At 37.3% G+C, this 15,886-nt stretch overlaps 1 protein-coding gene across 1 annotated transcript in view; it reads left to right on the top strand.

Moving 5' to 3' along the window:
- The window catches only part of IRAG2 (inositol 1,4,5-triphosphate receptor associated 2), a 91,156-nt gene that overhangs the window by 38,512 nt on the left and 36,758 nt on the right, over window positions 1–15,886 (top strand). Inside the window, exons 17-21 of the mRNA XM_061205287.1 lie at window positions 3,915–4,029; window positions 4,455–4,617; window positions 11,823–11,884; window positions 12,958–13,038; window positions 13,605–13,701. Coding sequence (XP_061061270.1) covers window positions 3,915–4,029; window positions 4,455–4,617; window positions 11,823–11,884; window positions 12,958–13,038; window positions 13,605–13,701 — 518 coding nt within the window. The remainder of the gene's footprint in view (window positions 1–3,914; window positions 4,030–4,454; window positions 4,618–11,822; window positions 11,885–12,957; window positions 13,039–13,604; window positions 13,702–15,886) is intronic.

Here is a 15,886-nt window from a genome sequence, read left to right as displayed (position 1 = left end):
TTGCTAGGCTAAGGAAAAGAGAAAACTCAAATGAGAAATGAAAGAAGAGACATTAAAATTGATGCCACCAGGGGGAAAATGAGACATAAGAGACTGCTGTGAACAATTATACAGCAATAAATTGGAAAACCTTGAAGAAATGGATAAATTCCTAGAAACATACAACCTATCAAGACTGAACCAGGAAGAAACATAAAATCCGAACAGACTAATAACTAGTAAAGAGATTGAAGCAGTATTCAAAAAACTCCCAACCAAGAAAAAGCCAGGACCAGATGACTTTACTGGTGAATCACCAAACATTAAAAGAAAATTAATGTCAGTCCTTCTGAAACAGTTTCAAAAAATTGAAGATGAGGGATCACTTCCTGGTTCATTTTATGAGGGCAGCATTATTCTGACACCAAAACCAAAGACATTACAAGAAAACTATTCATCCTTGATGAATATAGACACAAAATCCTCAACAAAATACTAGTAAACCATTTTAAACAACCCATTAAAAAGTTGATACTCCATGACCAAGTGAGATTTATCCCTGGGATGCAAGATGGTTCAACAAACGCAAATAAATTAATATGATACACCACATTAACAAAATGATGGCTAAATAGCACATTATCATCTAAATTGATGCAGAAAAGCTTTTGATAAGATTCAACATCTTTCATGATAAAAATATTCAAAAAACTAGAAATAGAAGGAAACTACCTCAACATAATAAAGGTCATATGTGAAAAGCCCACAGCTAACATCATACTCAATGGTGAAAGACTGAAAGCTTTTGCTCTAAGATCAGAAACAGCTCAAGCATGTTCGCTCTCACCACTTCTATGCAACATAGTACTGAAAGTACTAGACTGAGCAATTAGGTAAGAAAAAGAAATAAAAGCCATCCACATTGGAAAGGAAGTAGTAAAATCATCTCTGTTTGGAGATGACATGATCTGTATATAGAAAGACTCCACAAAAAGCAGTTAGAACTCATAAACAAATTCAGCAAAGTGGTAACATACAAAATCAACATACAAAAATCAGTTGCATTTCTATACACTAATAATAAACTCTCTGAAAAGGAAACTGAGAAAACAATCCTATTTAAAATAGTATCCAAAGAATAAAATAAGAATAAACTTTAAGGAGATAACGACTTGCATACTTAAAACTATAAAACAACACTGAAATAAATTAAAGAAGATGCAAATTAATGGAAAGACATCTTGTGTTTATGGATTGGAAGACTTAATGTTGTTAAGATATCCGTACTACCCGAAACAATCTACAGATTCAATGCAATCTCTACCAAAATTCAAATGACATTTTTTTACAGTAATAGAAAAGAACAATCCTAATATTCATGTGGAACTACAAAGGACCAAAACAATCTTGAGAAAGAAGAACAAAGCTGGAGGTATCACACGTTTTGATTTCAAAATATATTACAAAGCTACAGACCAATGGAATAGAATAGAGTGTCCAGAAATAAACCCTCACATGTATGGTCAACTGATCTTCAAGTAGGGTGCCAAGAATACACAATGGGGAGTGGATAGTCTTTTCAACAAATGATACTGGGAAAACTGGATATCCACATACAAAAGAATAAAGATGAACCCTATCATACACCATATACAAAAATCAACTCAAAATGGATTAAAGACTAAAACATAAGGCTTAAAACTGTAAAACTCCTAGAAGAAAACTTAGGGGAAAAGCTTCATGACATTGGTCTTGGCAATACTTTCTTGGATATGACACCAAAGGCACAAGCAACAGAAGAAAAAATATGCACGTAGGTCTACATCAGACTAAAAAGCACACGGCAAAAGATTTAACAGAGTGAAAAGGTAACCTATTGAATGGGGGAAAATATTTGCAAACCATATCTCTGAAAAGAGGTTAATATTCAAAATATAGAAGGAGCTTCTACAACTCAATAAAAAATACCTAATTTACAAATGGGCAAAAGAATTGAATAGACATTTTTCCAAAGAAGATATAAAATTGGCCAACAAGTACATGAAAAGATGTTCCACATCACTAGTCTTCAGGGAAATGCAAATAAAACCCACAATGAGTCATTCACAATGATGAATGAATCACACCTGTTAGGAAGGCTATTATAAAAAAAAAAAAAACCCCAAAAGATACCAAGTGTTGGCAAGGGTGTAGAGAAATTGAAACCCTTGTATACTGTTGGTAGGAATGTAAAATGGTGCAACTGCTATGGAAAACAGTTTGGAGGTTCTCAAAAAATTAAAAATAGAACTACCATATGATCCAGCAATCCCACTTCTGGGTATATATCCAAAAGAATTCAAAGTAAAATCTTGAAAAGATATTTGCACACTCATGTTCATTGCAGCATTAGTCATAATAGCCAAGATGTGGAAACAATCTAAGTGTTCATTAAGGACGAATAAATGAAGAAAATATGGTATATACGTACAATGAAATATTATTCAGCTTTTTTTAAAAAAAAAGTTTTTGAAAGCTTTTCGAAAAAGAAGGAAATTTTGCCACATGTGACAACGTGGATGAATCTTGAGGATATTATGATAAGTGAAATAAACCAGTCAGAGAAGGACAAATACTGCATGATTCTGATTGCATGAGGTATTTAAAATAGTCAAACTTACAGAAGCAGGGAGTAGAATGGTGGTTTCCAGGGGCTTGGGAAGGGGAAATGGATGGTTGTAATTCAACGGGTATAAAGTTTCAGTTACACAAGATGAATAAGTTCTAGAGATCTGCTGTACAACATTGCGCCTGTAGTTAACAGTACTGTATTGTGCACTTTAAAGTGTTAAGAGGATAGATCTCATGTTAAATGTTCTTAACCACAATTTTTAAAAAAAGGAAAAAACTGACTACGTGCTGTTGAACAATGCTCAGTAGAATGTGTGTTTAGGTTGTTAGGTTGTTTTTATTTTTGGTTAGGGTTTTGTTTGTTGGCTTACCATAGTGGTAAAGCATTCTCTGAAACCATCCTTGTCTCTCGTATGGTCCTTCTTGTAATCAGGGCTGGATTTATGTCAATGTACAATGGGATTCTGACTATGTATTAACATTTGAGAGTCATGCACAAGGCCTAAACCTGACAATGTCTTCCTCACTGCTTTGAAACTCCCAAAGGTTCTCATTCATTTGAGCTAAGGTCCTTATTCAGGTCAAGTTGTTTCCAGATAGTCATTGATATATTGATACATAGCATGGTTTAAATAATCTCATCAGCTAACAGATGCATTTTTATATATTTGGGGGATTAGGGTTGGATCCAAAAGAGAAGTAACATAACAACACTAAGAGATTTGGGGTGAGGAAGAAAGGAGGGGGAAAGGCTTTAGAAAAGAGAGGACTGCAGTGGAAATACTAGCAGCTAACTTTTGTCTGTTCTTGGGAGCAGCCCTTCCTGTGCTCATGGCACATAGTTATACCATGACTGACAATTCTTAAGGAGAAAGGCTAAGGTCATGAAACAAAGTGCTTATTTCTTTTTTTCTCTCTTTTTTTCTTTTCCCTTCTATGCTTTTCCTTTCCTTTCTTTTTTTTTTTTTTTTTTTGAAAAAGCTAGTTGTGATATGTAAATATGGCACCTGTCACAGTGACCTTATTGTAGTGCCAATGTAGCTAAGTACTATGAATGTAGCTTGTGGGGAACTGAATATTCCAGTGTAGAATAGGAAACTAAATGTTCTTATCTGTAAAGTGAGGTTATCAGACTAAGTGATCAATACGATTGCTTTAATTAAAATTCTATATTTGTGAAGCATTTATCTATATGTAAATACTTTCACATTTTCCTCTCATCTCTGAGGAATTATATTAAGTTTGAATTTGTCATAACTTCCCAGGGGGTGACTCTTAGTTGAAATGTCACTGACAGCTTGTGGTTTGGACTTTTTTTTAACTAGGCAGAAACAACTAGAAGCCATCACACAACTGCAAGAAGATGCTGTCAACCAGGAAGCCATCCTCAGGAAGAAGGTCCAAGAAGCCAGCCAATGGTTGGAGGGGGCAGAGGAGCAGGTAGGGTGGCCTTTGACTACATTATATGCACAGGAAGTCTCTCAGATGTCCTTAAAACCCTGAAGTAAAAATGGAGGAGGAACCAAAAACACAAAGAGGAACTGCGAAGTTCAGTCCCTCTCGACTAGCAGTGAGCGGAGGAAGTAAAGGGGGAGTTGTAAGAGGCGGTGTCAACAGCCTGCTGATGAAAGAGGCCACTTTGCAGAAAGAGACGACTTGACATACCAAGACTTTTGCCACTGTAGAAATAGCTCAGGCATACGAAGCCCATGCAAACACAGAATTGCAGAAGTTCAGTGGAGGCTTATCACTTCCCTGAGAAGAAAAGCACATTTTCAGTTTCGTGTGCATAATAAGAGTGAGTGCTCAATTGCTTTCTTTCCCTGCCACTCTGCTAAAATCCAGCATTAACTGTCGGTATCCAGGTGGAGGATGGACATCAGGCAGCCCACTCTGCCAGGGAAGAAGCTAAGCCTTTGCTGCGTAAATTAGAGGAAGCAATTTCGGATCAACGACATCTCCAGACTATAAATACTGAGTTAGTGAACACTTGCCAGACACTTGTGCAGAAGACAAGAAAGCTGAAAAGTGAGTAGCAAGTATTTGTTATGTCTGAATTCAGTCCACTCTGAGGTGGGGCAGAAGGGATTACAGCCATTTTTCTAGATTCCAGCTGCTATCTTATTACTGAATTCATGGTGCTGAAATGGCTCCAGAAGCAGTGTTATGGGCTTCCAGAGAGATCTGCCTAGTGGCTAGGTGGATGGATTTAACCATTAACTTTCCCTTTTGGTTGTCTATTACAAGCTGGATTTTTCCATAACTGTTATTTCTTTAAAAATTAAACAAAACCTCTCAATATCTGTAAAAGTAAACATGGAAAAGAATCTTGTATGCATGAGATAGTTGAACTTGCAAATTGTTTACATATTCTACTCTGACTTTATTAGCTGGTTTGTACCCATCATATGGTAGAAGAGGCCCTGCCTCTCTATTTTCTTTTAAGCAGTCATTTTAGAGTTGAGCAAAATACTTAGGAATTCAATGTGTATCAAAATATTATATATGTGTGAAAATTCTTTTAAAATTCTGTGTTCTTTACATATATATTTTACTTTAAAAACTAGAACATTTGCCATTTTACCTAAAAGTAGATAAGCGTTTACTGAGGACTGAGGTGAGAAGACAATTGTCAAATTACAGATGTCAGATTATTTTTAAGCTTATTTTATTCTAGAAACATGGTTCAGTAAAAATAAAGCTTATGTATATGACCATTTATCAGACAACTGCTTTTGTTCAGCCAGCTTCTCGTTCCAGCAGTATAAAGGTTCTTTTTATAGAAAGTTATTGGTTTGGGTAATAACTAAATATAAGCGTAAGGTAAGCTAGTGATGGAAATTTTCAGACTTGTGTTTGTTTTGGATTTATTGTACCCTTTCTACTGTTATCTGAGAAAGCTGTTTAAGAGTTTAAAGGAATTGGCTAGTTCTAAAATAGCAGTGGTTATTCAACACTTTATTATTATTATTATTATTTCTAAGCCTTGTAGAACTTGATCATTTTCAATAACAGTAAGTGTCATTTTACTCTGCTTCACTCTGTCAGACAATGTAAAGCATGCTTTAAATTACATAATCTTTATGATATTTTTTTGTATTGCTCAGAGGGCATTGGAGAAGGTCCCCTTGTGATTAGAGTTGTTAATTTTGAGCCATGAACATGCCTTCATTAAGGCATTCCAAATTTGGTTTATGGTGTGTTTGCTTTAGACACTGTGCTTAGAGGTCTAATCTTTTGATCCAGTTATTTTTATCCTTTGCTTAAATCAATATTATACCCCATAGTTTTATAAAACAAAGAATTTATCCCCTCCTCCAACCTACTATGGTTTGTAGTAACTTCTTGGAAAAGTCAGCTTTTGTAACTTATTCCAAAATATACATTCTCAATATTATGAACTTGCTATTGTCTTCCCAGTCTATCCTCAGGGGATAATTGGTCCAAATATCATTTAAAATAGAATATGAAAGCTGCCCTAGGTTGAATGCACGTATTTTTTTCTGGCTGGATAAAGTAGGGTGGATGCTTCCTTTCTGTTTTGAATTGCTCACAATCTGCCAGGCTTTATTAGCTCCTTTACTTGTGAGTATCTTTTGCTGCCCAAAGAAGGCATACCTTTCAAAATTTGGCTCTTAAGACCCTTTGCTTATGAAGATCTTTCTAATAATGCCCTTAAAAATCAACCTTTATGGGACTTCCCTGGTGGTCCAGTGGGTAGGACTCCGTGCTCCCGGTGCAGGGGGCCCGGGTTCGATTCCTGGTCCAGGGAACTAGATCCCACATGCCGCTGCAACTAAAAGATCCTGCAGGCTGTAACTAAGACCCAGCGCAGCCAAAATAAATAAATTAATTAAAAAAACAAAAAAAAACCCAAAAAAAACCAACAACCTTTATAAGAAGAGGGAAATTTGGGTAGCACATATTTTCAAAAAGTCTATAGAGCAGATTTTCCAGATAGGCTGTGAACAAACGTCAACAAGGTAGGACAGTTATAACACAAACACATCCTCACACATTCCACCATGACCACTGCCATCACATACTGTTTGAATTCTGAGTCAGACATTTGAATTCTGAGTCAGACAACAAAACTATTTAAATCCATTTAGTTCTTGTGAAACTTTCCGGTTAGCTTCATAAATTCATTAAGTGTTATGGCAATTGCTTTCTGCTGCATCTAAGACAGGTTCATTAGCAAACTGTGTGAGGATGCAGTTGTTGTGTCCAAACGTTTAGGTCAATGACAATGTTCACAAACTGGAAGTAGGAAGTTGCTTATGACATTTGATGAGATACCTGAATTTAATGTTGAATAAATAATATTGTTCAAGTTTTCGATTGCCATCAGGACTGGACTGATTTATGAGGTAATTAGTGTGCATGCTTGCCTCCCTGAAATGCGCCATTAGAACTACTAAATTTCTGGAATGATAACATATATTTTCTTTCTTCTGCTTCTTCATGTGTATCTAAGTATCTTAACAAAGGCAGTAGTGCATATGTAAATGAATGTTTGCTTTAAAAAGGAATAAAGCTTCTTAGATCTAGGGTATGCATGCAACATATTAGGGTGAATCCAATGTGCAGGAAACATAGACTAAATGATCTAATCCAAGCTATCACCCCTTTAGTATTCATCCTTTTTTGCCCTTATCTACATAAAATCTTCATTGACTTGCTCATTCAACAGACAATGAGTGAAACCGTAAGTGTTTCCTTTAGAAACCATAAATATTTCTTTGGGGAGAGAGCCTGAGAAGCTCCTGTATATTATAATTCCTTATTTGAACATAGTATCTGATATGAACTTTATAGTTTAGAGAAGGCTTTCACCTAGATGAACTCACTAGAAACTCTCTTCTAGCTTGCTATTCTTAGCGTGGAGGGCATGATGTATGGGGCAGATAACAGCCTACAGCTTTGAGGATGAATACAAGATGAGAGCCACATGTCCTGAGCAGTCAGTACACAAGAGGGAAATGAGACAGGAAGGGGGATTCAGGTGATGGAGACACTTAAACATAGGTGTTGGGGTGAGCACCAAGGAGAGAACCAAAGTCAAATACAGCTTGCTGGACAGCTCTGATGGGATGGGGGCCTACATTTTCCCAAATGAAAGATGCAGGTATGGATGAAATAATCTAGGAGAAAGTATTGCACAAAGATAAAGAGCACGGGATTTGAGGTTAAACAAACTTAGCTTCTAAGTCTACAAAAGACTTTGATAAAGTTGGGCAAATCTCTTTCCCTCTCTGAGCCTCAGTATCTTCTTCCAGAAAATGCCAGAGTTGTTAATTTACAAATAACGTAACAAATGCAAACAGTAGCTAATGCTTGGCCATACTGGGTACAGTCTGTTCTGCTAGAGTGTGTTTCTATCACGTAAACTATCTCTTTCACGATTGACAAATGGGTGAAGACGTGTAAGGATAATATGGGCATTTCATTCACAATTTTCGTGGGAATAAGACCTGGATTGGTAGGAATAGAAGTATAACCTTCCGCAGGAGAGGAGAAAGCCCTCAGCTTGGCTGCTGATAGGCAGCAGGAGGCTTTCAGCTGTATTTTAAGAAAATTAAAAGCAAGGGTCTGCACCTGGGCCTCCCTCCCAGCGACGTGCCATCCCAGCCCCGCAGAGCTCCGTTTTGCGGCAGGTTGTATTCCCGCCTGCATTGCTGTAGCAGCCCCACTGCCTCAGAGGTCCGCTTCCATCTGCATTTTCTCAGCACCTCACCAGCACTGTGCCATTTAAAGTGTCACCAGCATTTCCACTCCGTTGTTTTTGTGCATTTCTAGGATCCTGAGAGTCAGCCTTTAGCCATTTTAAGTTGCATGTCTCAGTGATCCATGTTATCTTCCTAAGTACTACTAATAACTGTGCTTGTTAGTGCTCTGGTTACAATGTTGCATATACATTTTTAGTGGTCTCTTCCTAACCCTATTTATTTTATAAGCCCCATTATTTTCGTTCTTGTTGTAGTTTTTTAATTCCTTGTTATTGATGAGTAATTAACATATCATAAAACGTTCAGATCCTAAGTGTACTGTCGAACCAGTTTGACAAATGCACATCGAAACACAGAACTTCTATAACCCCAGAAAGTTCCCTGGTGCTACTTCCCAGTTACTCCCCACTTCTACCTTCACCACCACAAGGAGCAACCACTGATCTGATTTCTATCACTGGTGGGTTAGTTTAGGCTGTTCTAGAATTGAGTTATACAGTATATACTTTTGTGTATGTCTGTGTGTGTTTCCTTCATCGTAGTTATTTATCTATGTTGTGTTTATCAATGGGATGCCCTTTTCATCGTTGAGTCACATTTCTTTGTAAGAACATTCCACAATTTGATTATCTTTTCGCCTATTATTGGACATCTAAATTATTGGGTTGGCCAAGATAATTTTCCATAATCTTATGGAAAAACCCGAATGAACTTTTTTGGCCAACCTAATATTTACAGTTTTGGGTTGTTAGGGAGAAAGCTGCTATGAACATCTGTGTATAGGTCTGTGTGTGGACCTGTGTTTTTGTTTAACCTAGGATAAATATCTAGGAGCAGAGATATTAGATCATAGTAGAGCTGTAATTCTAACTTTTTAAGAAACTGCAAGCAGTTTTCCATAGAGTTTGTAGCATTTCACACTCCTAGCAGCAATGTGTGGGAGTTTCAGGTATCCACAACCCCAGCATTTGGTGATGTCAGTCTTTTTCATTTTCTCTACACGACTGAGTACTCACTGTGATTTTAATTTGTTGGGCTGATTGGCCATTGTATATCTTCTTTGTGAAGTATCTAAGTCTTTTGCCCTTTTCCAAATTAGGTCACTTGTCCTTTTGTTCCTGAGTTGTAGGATTTCTTTTCTTTATATATTTTGGGTACAAGAACTTTGACAGACGTGTGCTGTGAATTATTTTCTTCTAGTCTATGGATTTCAATGAACTTTAATATTTGTAATGCACAATTCTATAGAACATTGAGCGACACATTATATTACAGTGTTATGAAGTCCATAATCCATAAACGTCAACCCTATTGATACCTAACATTATTACAGCTCAGTATCATGGTTTTGATTTTCAGCAGCCAATTAATCGCAGGGCCTTTGCCTGAAAGCTTTAGTGCATAGTCATTTAGAAAGTTGTTTTATCTCAGCTTCCTTCAAAGAAAATGTATCCAAGACAACTGGTCTCATCCTACATCACAGATGGCAACAGCAGGGGAAACAGTGGCCATTGTTTTACTCACTTCCATGTGAAACCTAAATGCCCTAGAGACATGGCAGGTCCAACTCCAAACAGGTAAAGAAGAATGCAAAGGTGCATGCAAATTAATGTCATAAGCCAGCTTGTTTTGCCTTATGAAACATGAAAATAGTTGCTACCCATCGCACAAAACATCTGTTGAAATGAGGTTTACAACTTGGAACTTGTTTTGAGATGGACTATTTCTAAAAATCAAGATTGCCTGGTGGGAAAGCAGATGGGCAATTTAGACAGTCTTATACTAACTCATTATTTCTTCTGAACACAAGCTTAATTTGGAAATTCAAAGACAGTGTTTTGAGATACGCAACTTCAGAAGCATAATGTTGGCCACTTCTGAAAACTTTGATTGCTGTTGCTCAGATATAGGTCAGGAGGAGGACAGAGCCTTATTTCTTAATACAGTTAACACAGAGAATTTTAAAAAACTGACTCTTTACTAGAGTTCTAAGTATTAAGAGTTTAATTTTTTTTAATTACTTAAATATGTTAGAAATAGTTTAAAAATACATTTTCCTCCCTGTGGGCCTCATAAACACTGTCAAGCTTAGTTGGGAAATGTTATTTTTACCAAAAAATATTCTTACTAAATAAATTTTACATGGGTAATTTTCCACATAATTGAAGCTTTTCAAGCTTTTTTCCCCTGAAAAATATTTATAATTAGATTCTGTAATTTCCACATGTATTAGCATTATTTTCATGGCTCAGAATTTCTTCAGGCTACTGAGATATAAAACTGTTGGTCTTTAAAATAAGAAGCACCAGATTTCTATGTGTTTTGGACACCAGAGTATCTGCTGTTGATTTTCCTGGCTGTTAGCGGTTTTGTTTTTTTTTTTAAGTGGCAGCTATTAATACACCTCCATCTAACAGAGCTTCGTACCCTCATTTAATTTTTGTTTTTAATCATCTGTGGGCTGAGAAAACAGTCAAACTTGTGAGAATTCTGTATAAATTCAGAGCCCACTGTCTGAGTGAAGTGTGAGAATCTGCCACATGAATAAAGGGCATGGATATCAACATCTATTTTGGTTGTTCCAAAGATTTCGGCCTATTTTCTGGTTCTTGGCTATCTTTCAAAGGGTATAGATTGTCCAATAAGTAATATGTTGCTATTTAACTTAAGAAGTTAAATAGGTATTTTTCTCACTTTCATTATTCCAGAGAGGACAATTTGGAAGTTACTGGGAAGCAGATTTCAGTTAAGTAGAGAGACAAATATTTTTAATTTCACAAAAGAGTATAGTGAATGGAGCACTGTCCTGTGAGTCTGATCTCAGCTCCACGAATAACCATTTATCCACTTAAATCTCTCATGATCCCAGACCTCCTTGTAGGAATCTGGGATTCTATGGCTCCATTTCCAGGGCTTCCATTGCTTGTAGCTCAAGCAGAGGCTTATTGCAGCGACGATTTCCCCATGGTAGGAGGTTGGCCCGAGTGACCTCTGAGGTGTATTCCCTTTTTAGCATGAATAATTCTGTGACTCGCTTCTAGAAGATAATTCACTTGCATCTATCAAGGTTAATTTTAAATACTCAAGGGCAATAGTGGTTTAGTTGCTGCTACCTGTTTTGTTTCTGCTTTCCCATTTTCACGAGTCATGAGTTGAGAACGTCATTCTCAGAAGCCGTTGTTTTCTCTTGCCTTTCCTCAGGCCTCAAATTGAAAGCTGTTAAAAGTTTATGAAATGGGACTTCCCTGGCGGTCCAGTGGTTAAGACTTCATCTTCCAATGCGGGGGATGCGGGTTCAGTCCCTGGTCGGGGAGCTAAGATCCCACATGCCTCGGGGCCAAAAAACCAAAACATAAAACAGAAGCAATATTGTAACAAATTCAATAAAGACTTTAAAAATGGTCCACATCAAAAAATCTTAAAAAAAAAAAGTTTACAAAATGAACTAAGGGAAAAGGGGGTTATGAATTGTCATATTAAGCTGGTTATAAATTCTCTTTATAGCAGCAATTGAGTCACTAAGAAAGAAGTTAATTAAAGGACAACTCCATGGCTTGCTGTTTCAGGTAAAAAGCAAACAAAAAGACCCAAACCTCTGTGATATGTGTTTACTGTGGGGAAGTTGTCCAGTTGGTGTAAGATTTTGAAGCTAAGTTGTAATATATAATAATTTTAGTCATAAAATTAAATAATCAAGTTAGAAAAGATGCTCTGGTAGACTTTGTTTTCTTATGCACTGAAAGCATTTAGCAAAGCAGGAGGGGAGAATGCACATGAGTGAGTGGCTCCTAATAACATCTTTCAGAGAGGAAGCATTTCAGAACTGTATCTATTAGCAAAGGGCCAGTTTGCTAGTCCTTTCTGAGACTCTTGAGTGGGCTTTGATGGCTGCTGTCTCTTTTCTCTCCTATTTGAATTAAACTTTCAACTCCTTTCTGTCTCGATATCTCAAGATATCCATGGTACAGTTAAATGTATTTCTTTCCCTTATGACACTTGGTGAATTTCTCCTTTCTGTTCATAAATGAAGAACATAAGGAACAGCAAGGTTGGCACTGGAGGGAAGGGGCTGGAGGAGGAAAGAGAGAAGGGTGATATTTGCATGTATCTGTTTCTAGGGCATCATGCAGGCACATCTGTTTAAGCAGAAAAAATATATATATATTCATGTAGGAGATTAAGCTAGGCGGAGTGCCTAAAAAGCCCCTTACAATGAGTTGAACTGGAAAAAATCTCCATAATCATCTCAAGAACACCAATTTTCTATTCTAATGTAACTGATAGACATGTATCTACCTCTTGGACAAAAGTCGCAATTTTATTGCTGTAAAATTTTCACAGACAGCATTTTCACTCTCTGAGTTATGTCTCCAACAAGCTTCTTTGGTCTCTGCTTGACGGTTTCAATGACAAAGCCATTCAGTTTCCTGTTCCTGATCTTTGGATTTCATTCCTAGAACAAAATGCAGTGAGAGGTTTACCATTACAAACTTGTTCCCTTAATGTAAAATACAAGATAAAGAACTAGTCAATTTTCTCCTTCTCAGGTAGCATCACATCTTAAATCCAATGTATTTTATATCTGTCACTCTGCCATCATTCTGTCTTTGAATGCACTCCACCATTTTTCTCATGACAGAGCTGTTTAGATGAGGAATCTCCTCACTACGATCCCTTGTCCTGCACAGATAGAATTCATCAACCTCTCCAGGAACAACTGGTGAGTTTAAGCTTTTTGAAACTATTTAAGTGCCAATTGTGAATCTACTACTATGCCAAAATAAAAAGTTAAGTTCAATGTGTATTAGTAAGTTAGAATTCTAAGCTATACTGATTTTCTTGAGAGGGTATCAGACAAAGCAAGATACCTATTTTTTTCTTTATCATGTGCACACACACAAGTTTGATAGGCCCTAGGAAATGGTACTATTTAAAACTTTTTGATTATGGTATCATGAAGAAGAATTATATAACTAAACTTGCCCCTCACTCATATTTCTTTCCTCAAAGCCTTTGTTTATATGAAAGTGTTGATTATTGGGAATTGATGTTATCTTTCTGTTAAATTATTGAAGAGTGATTTTTAATAAGAATTACATTTTTACTTATAAGGTATGTACCTTTTGATCCAAAGCATGAAAACTTTGTTACTTGATGTCATTTATTTTCTTCTCAAACTCTCTTGCGGGAGAATAGTGATTTTCTTTCTAATTTTGGAGATGAAGAGAGATTATGAAATATGTTACAGCCCTTTGGAAAGCTAATAGTACTTGATTTTCTGTTCAGAAGCAGTGTTGCCATAAACGATATAGTGGTCAAGAAGCAAGAATACATCAGCTACCCCTGACCTTCAAACATACATGCTGGTACACACCTCTGCTGGGTAAGCATGGATAGACCCTTTCCTATACCCTGTCAGACACAGCTGAGGGTGGGGTTCTTCTTGAGAGGGAAAATAATTAATCACAATTATATAGCAAATGTTGTTGAAAACTTAGATGTTTATCCCTGAATTCAGTCAGTCAACTTATATTTGACCACCTACTCTGTGCAAGGCACTATTTTATGTATACTAGAGAGTAAGTCCTAGAGAGTAAGTCCTAAAGCTCACAGATTATTAAGGAAGTAAGACCTGGGTTCAGAGAAGGCTCTGTAGAAGAAATGAGTGTTGAACCAGGCATGGAAAGATGGGCTGCATTTGGAAAAGCAAAAAGCATGGAAAAAGTATTCCAACTGGGGAGAATGACATGAGGGGGAAAAAAAAATGCAAAAGTTTTAAGTGTTTGGAGAAGAGTCCATGCTGGATAAGTCGCTGTGGATATAAGAGGGCTTGGGTCAGGATGGAGTAGAATTTAAGTTTGGAGCATGTTGTAGGTCACGTCATGGACTATTACTTAATGCCAGTCTAAGGAGAATGAACTTTATCTTAGGAAATGCTGAAAGTGGTGGCATCTCTCATCACAACCTGGATGTGCTTGAAAGCAAAAGTTAGTGGTTGGTTTCGAAATGACAAAAGAAATGGGATGATTATCAAAATAAATTTAAGAAGGAATAAAAAGCAAGTAGAATGATTTGTGGATCATTTCAACTAGAACAGAGAAACCTGCTACCGCTACTAACAAGTGGCCAGTTTGTGTCAGACAGTAGAGGAGTGCTTTATAGAGACGATTTTACCCACACTAACTCAGTGATAGTAACAATACTATGGCAGCACTGAAAGAGTGCCCGCTATGTGCCAGGCACAGTTCTCTGCTCTCAGAACTGTATGTTCACGTACCTGTTAATTCATTTAATCCTCACCATATCCCTGTGAGGTAGATGCTAATGTAATTCCCATTTTAAAGATAAGGAAACAGGAACACTGAGTAATTTGCCTAAGGTCATGTGGCACTTTAAAAAAATTTTATTTATTTTTGGCTGCATTGGGTCTTAGTTGTGGCATGCAGGATCTTTCGTTGCAGCGCGCGGGCACTTCATTTTGGCACGTGGGCTTCCCTTTAGTTATGGTGCGTGGGCTCGGTAGTTGCGGCATGCGGGCTTAGTTGCCCCGCGACACATGGGCTTAGTTGCCCCAAGGCACGTGGGATCTTAGTTCCCCAAGTAGGGATCGAACCCGAGTCCCCTGCATTGGAAGGTGGATTCTTAACCACTGGACCACCAGGGAAGTCCCCATGTGGCACTTTATATGTAAGTAAACTGAGGCTCAGAGTTGGTTTAGTTATTTATCCGAGATCACACACCTGGTATGTGTCAGGGTCAGGATTTGAACTAAAAATTGTGATTAATTCCAAAGCCTATGTTTTTTCTATTAAATTCTGCTGCTTCCTATACTCAGAAAAACATAACAAGACAGTTTCCTCAAAAAAAAAATTGTCACCCTATTTCCTGCACTCTTCAGTGGTTTACAATTACAATGTCGAACTGTTTTTCTCTTTAGGAGTTGGTAAACTGTTTCTGTAAAGGGCCGGATAGTAAATATTTGAGGTTTTGCAGGCTGTACGGTTTCTGCAGCAACTACTCAGCTTTGCTGTTGTAGCCCACAAGCAACCTTGGATGATACTGAATGAATGGGTGTGTCTGTGTTCCAATAAAACTTTATTTACAAAAACAGGAGGCTGGCTGGATTTTGCCCCCTGGCAGCAGATTGTTGTTGACCCCTCTAGTTGCTTACTAGGCAAGGGTTTCTGTTTCCCCTCCTTCACCCCTACCCCCTTCTTAAAAAAAGAAATGACATCATATAACTAGGCATCATTAGGGGGTGGGGAGTTGTAATGTTAAAATGTTAATTGAATAGATAAAGAAGATGTGGTACATATATACAATGGAATATTACTCAGCCATCAAAATGAACAAAATTGGGTCATTTGTAGAGACATGGATGGATCTAGAGACTGTCATACAGAGTGAAGTAAGTCAGAAAGAGAAAAACAAATATCATACGTTAGCGCATATATGTGGAACCTAGAAAAATGGTACAAGTAAACTGGTTTGCAGGGCAGAAATTGAGACACAGATGTAGAGAACAAACGTATGGACAGCAAGGGGGGAAAGTGGCGGGGGGTGGTGGT

The sequence above is a fragment of the Eubalaena glacialis genome, chromosome 11, assembly GCF_028564815.1.
Source record: "Eubalaena glacialis isolate mEubGla1 chromosome 11, mEubGla1.1.hap2.+ XY, whole genome shotgun sequence".
Classification (NCBI taxonomy): domain Eukaryota; kingdom Metazoa; phylum Chordata; class Mammalia; order Artiodactyla; family Balaenidae; genus Eubalaena; species Eubalaena glacialis.
This window is presented reverse-complemented; position numbering and strand designations above follow the sequence as displayed.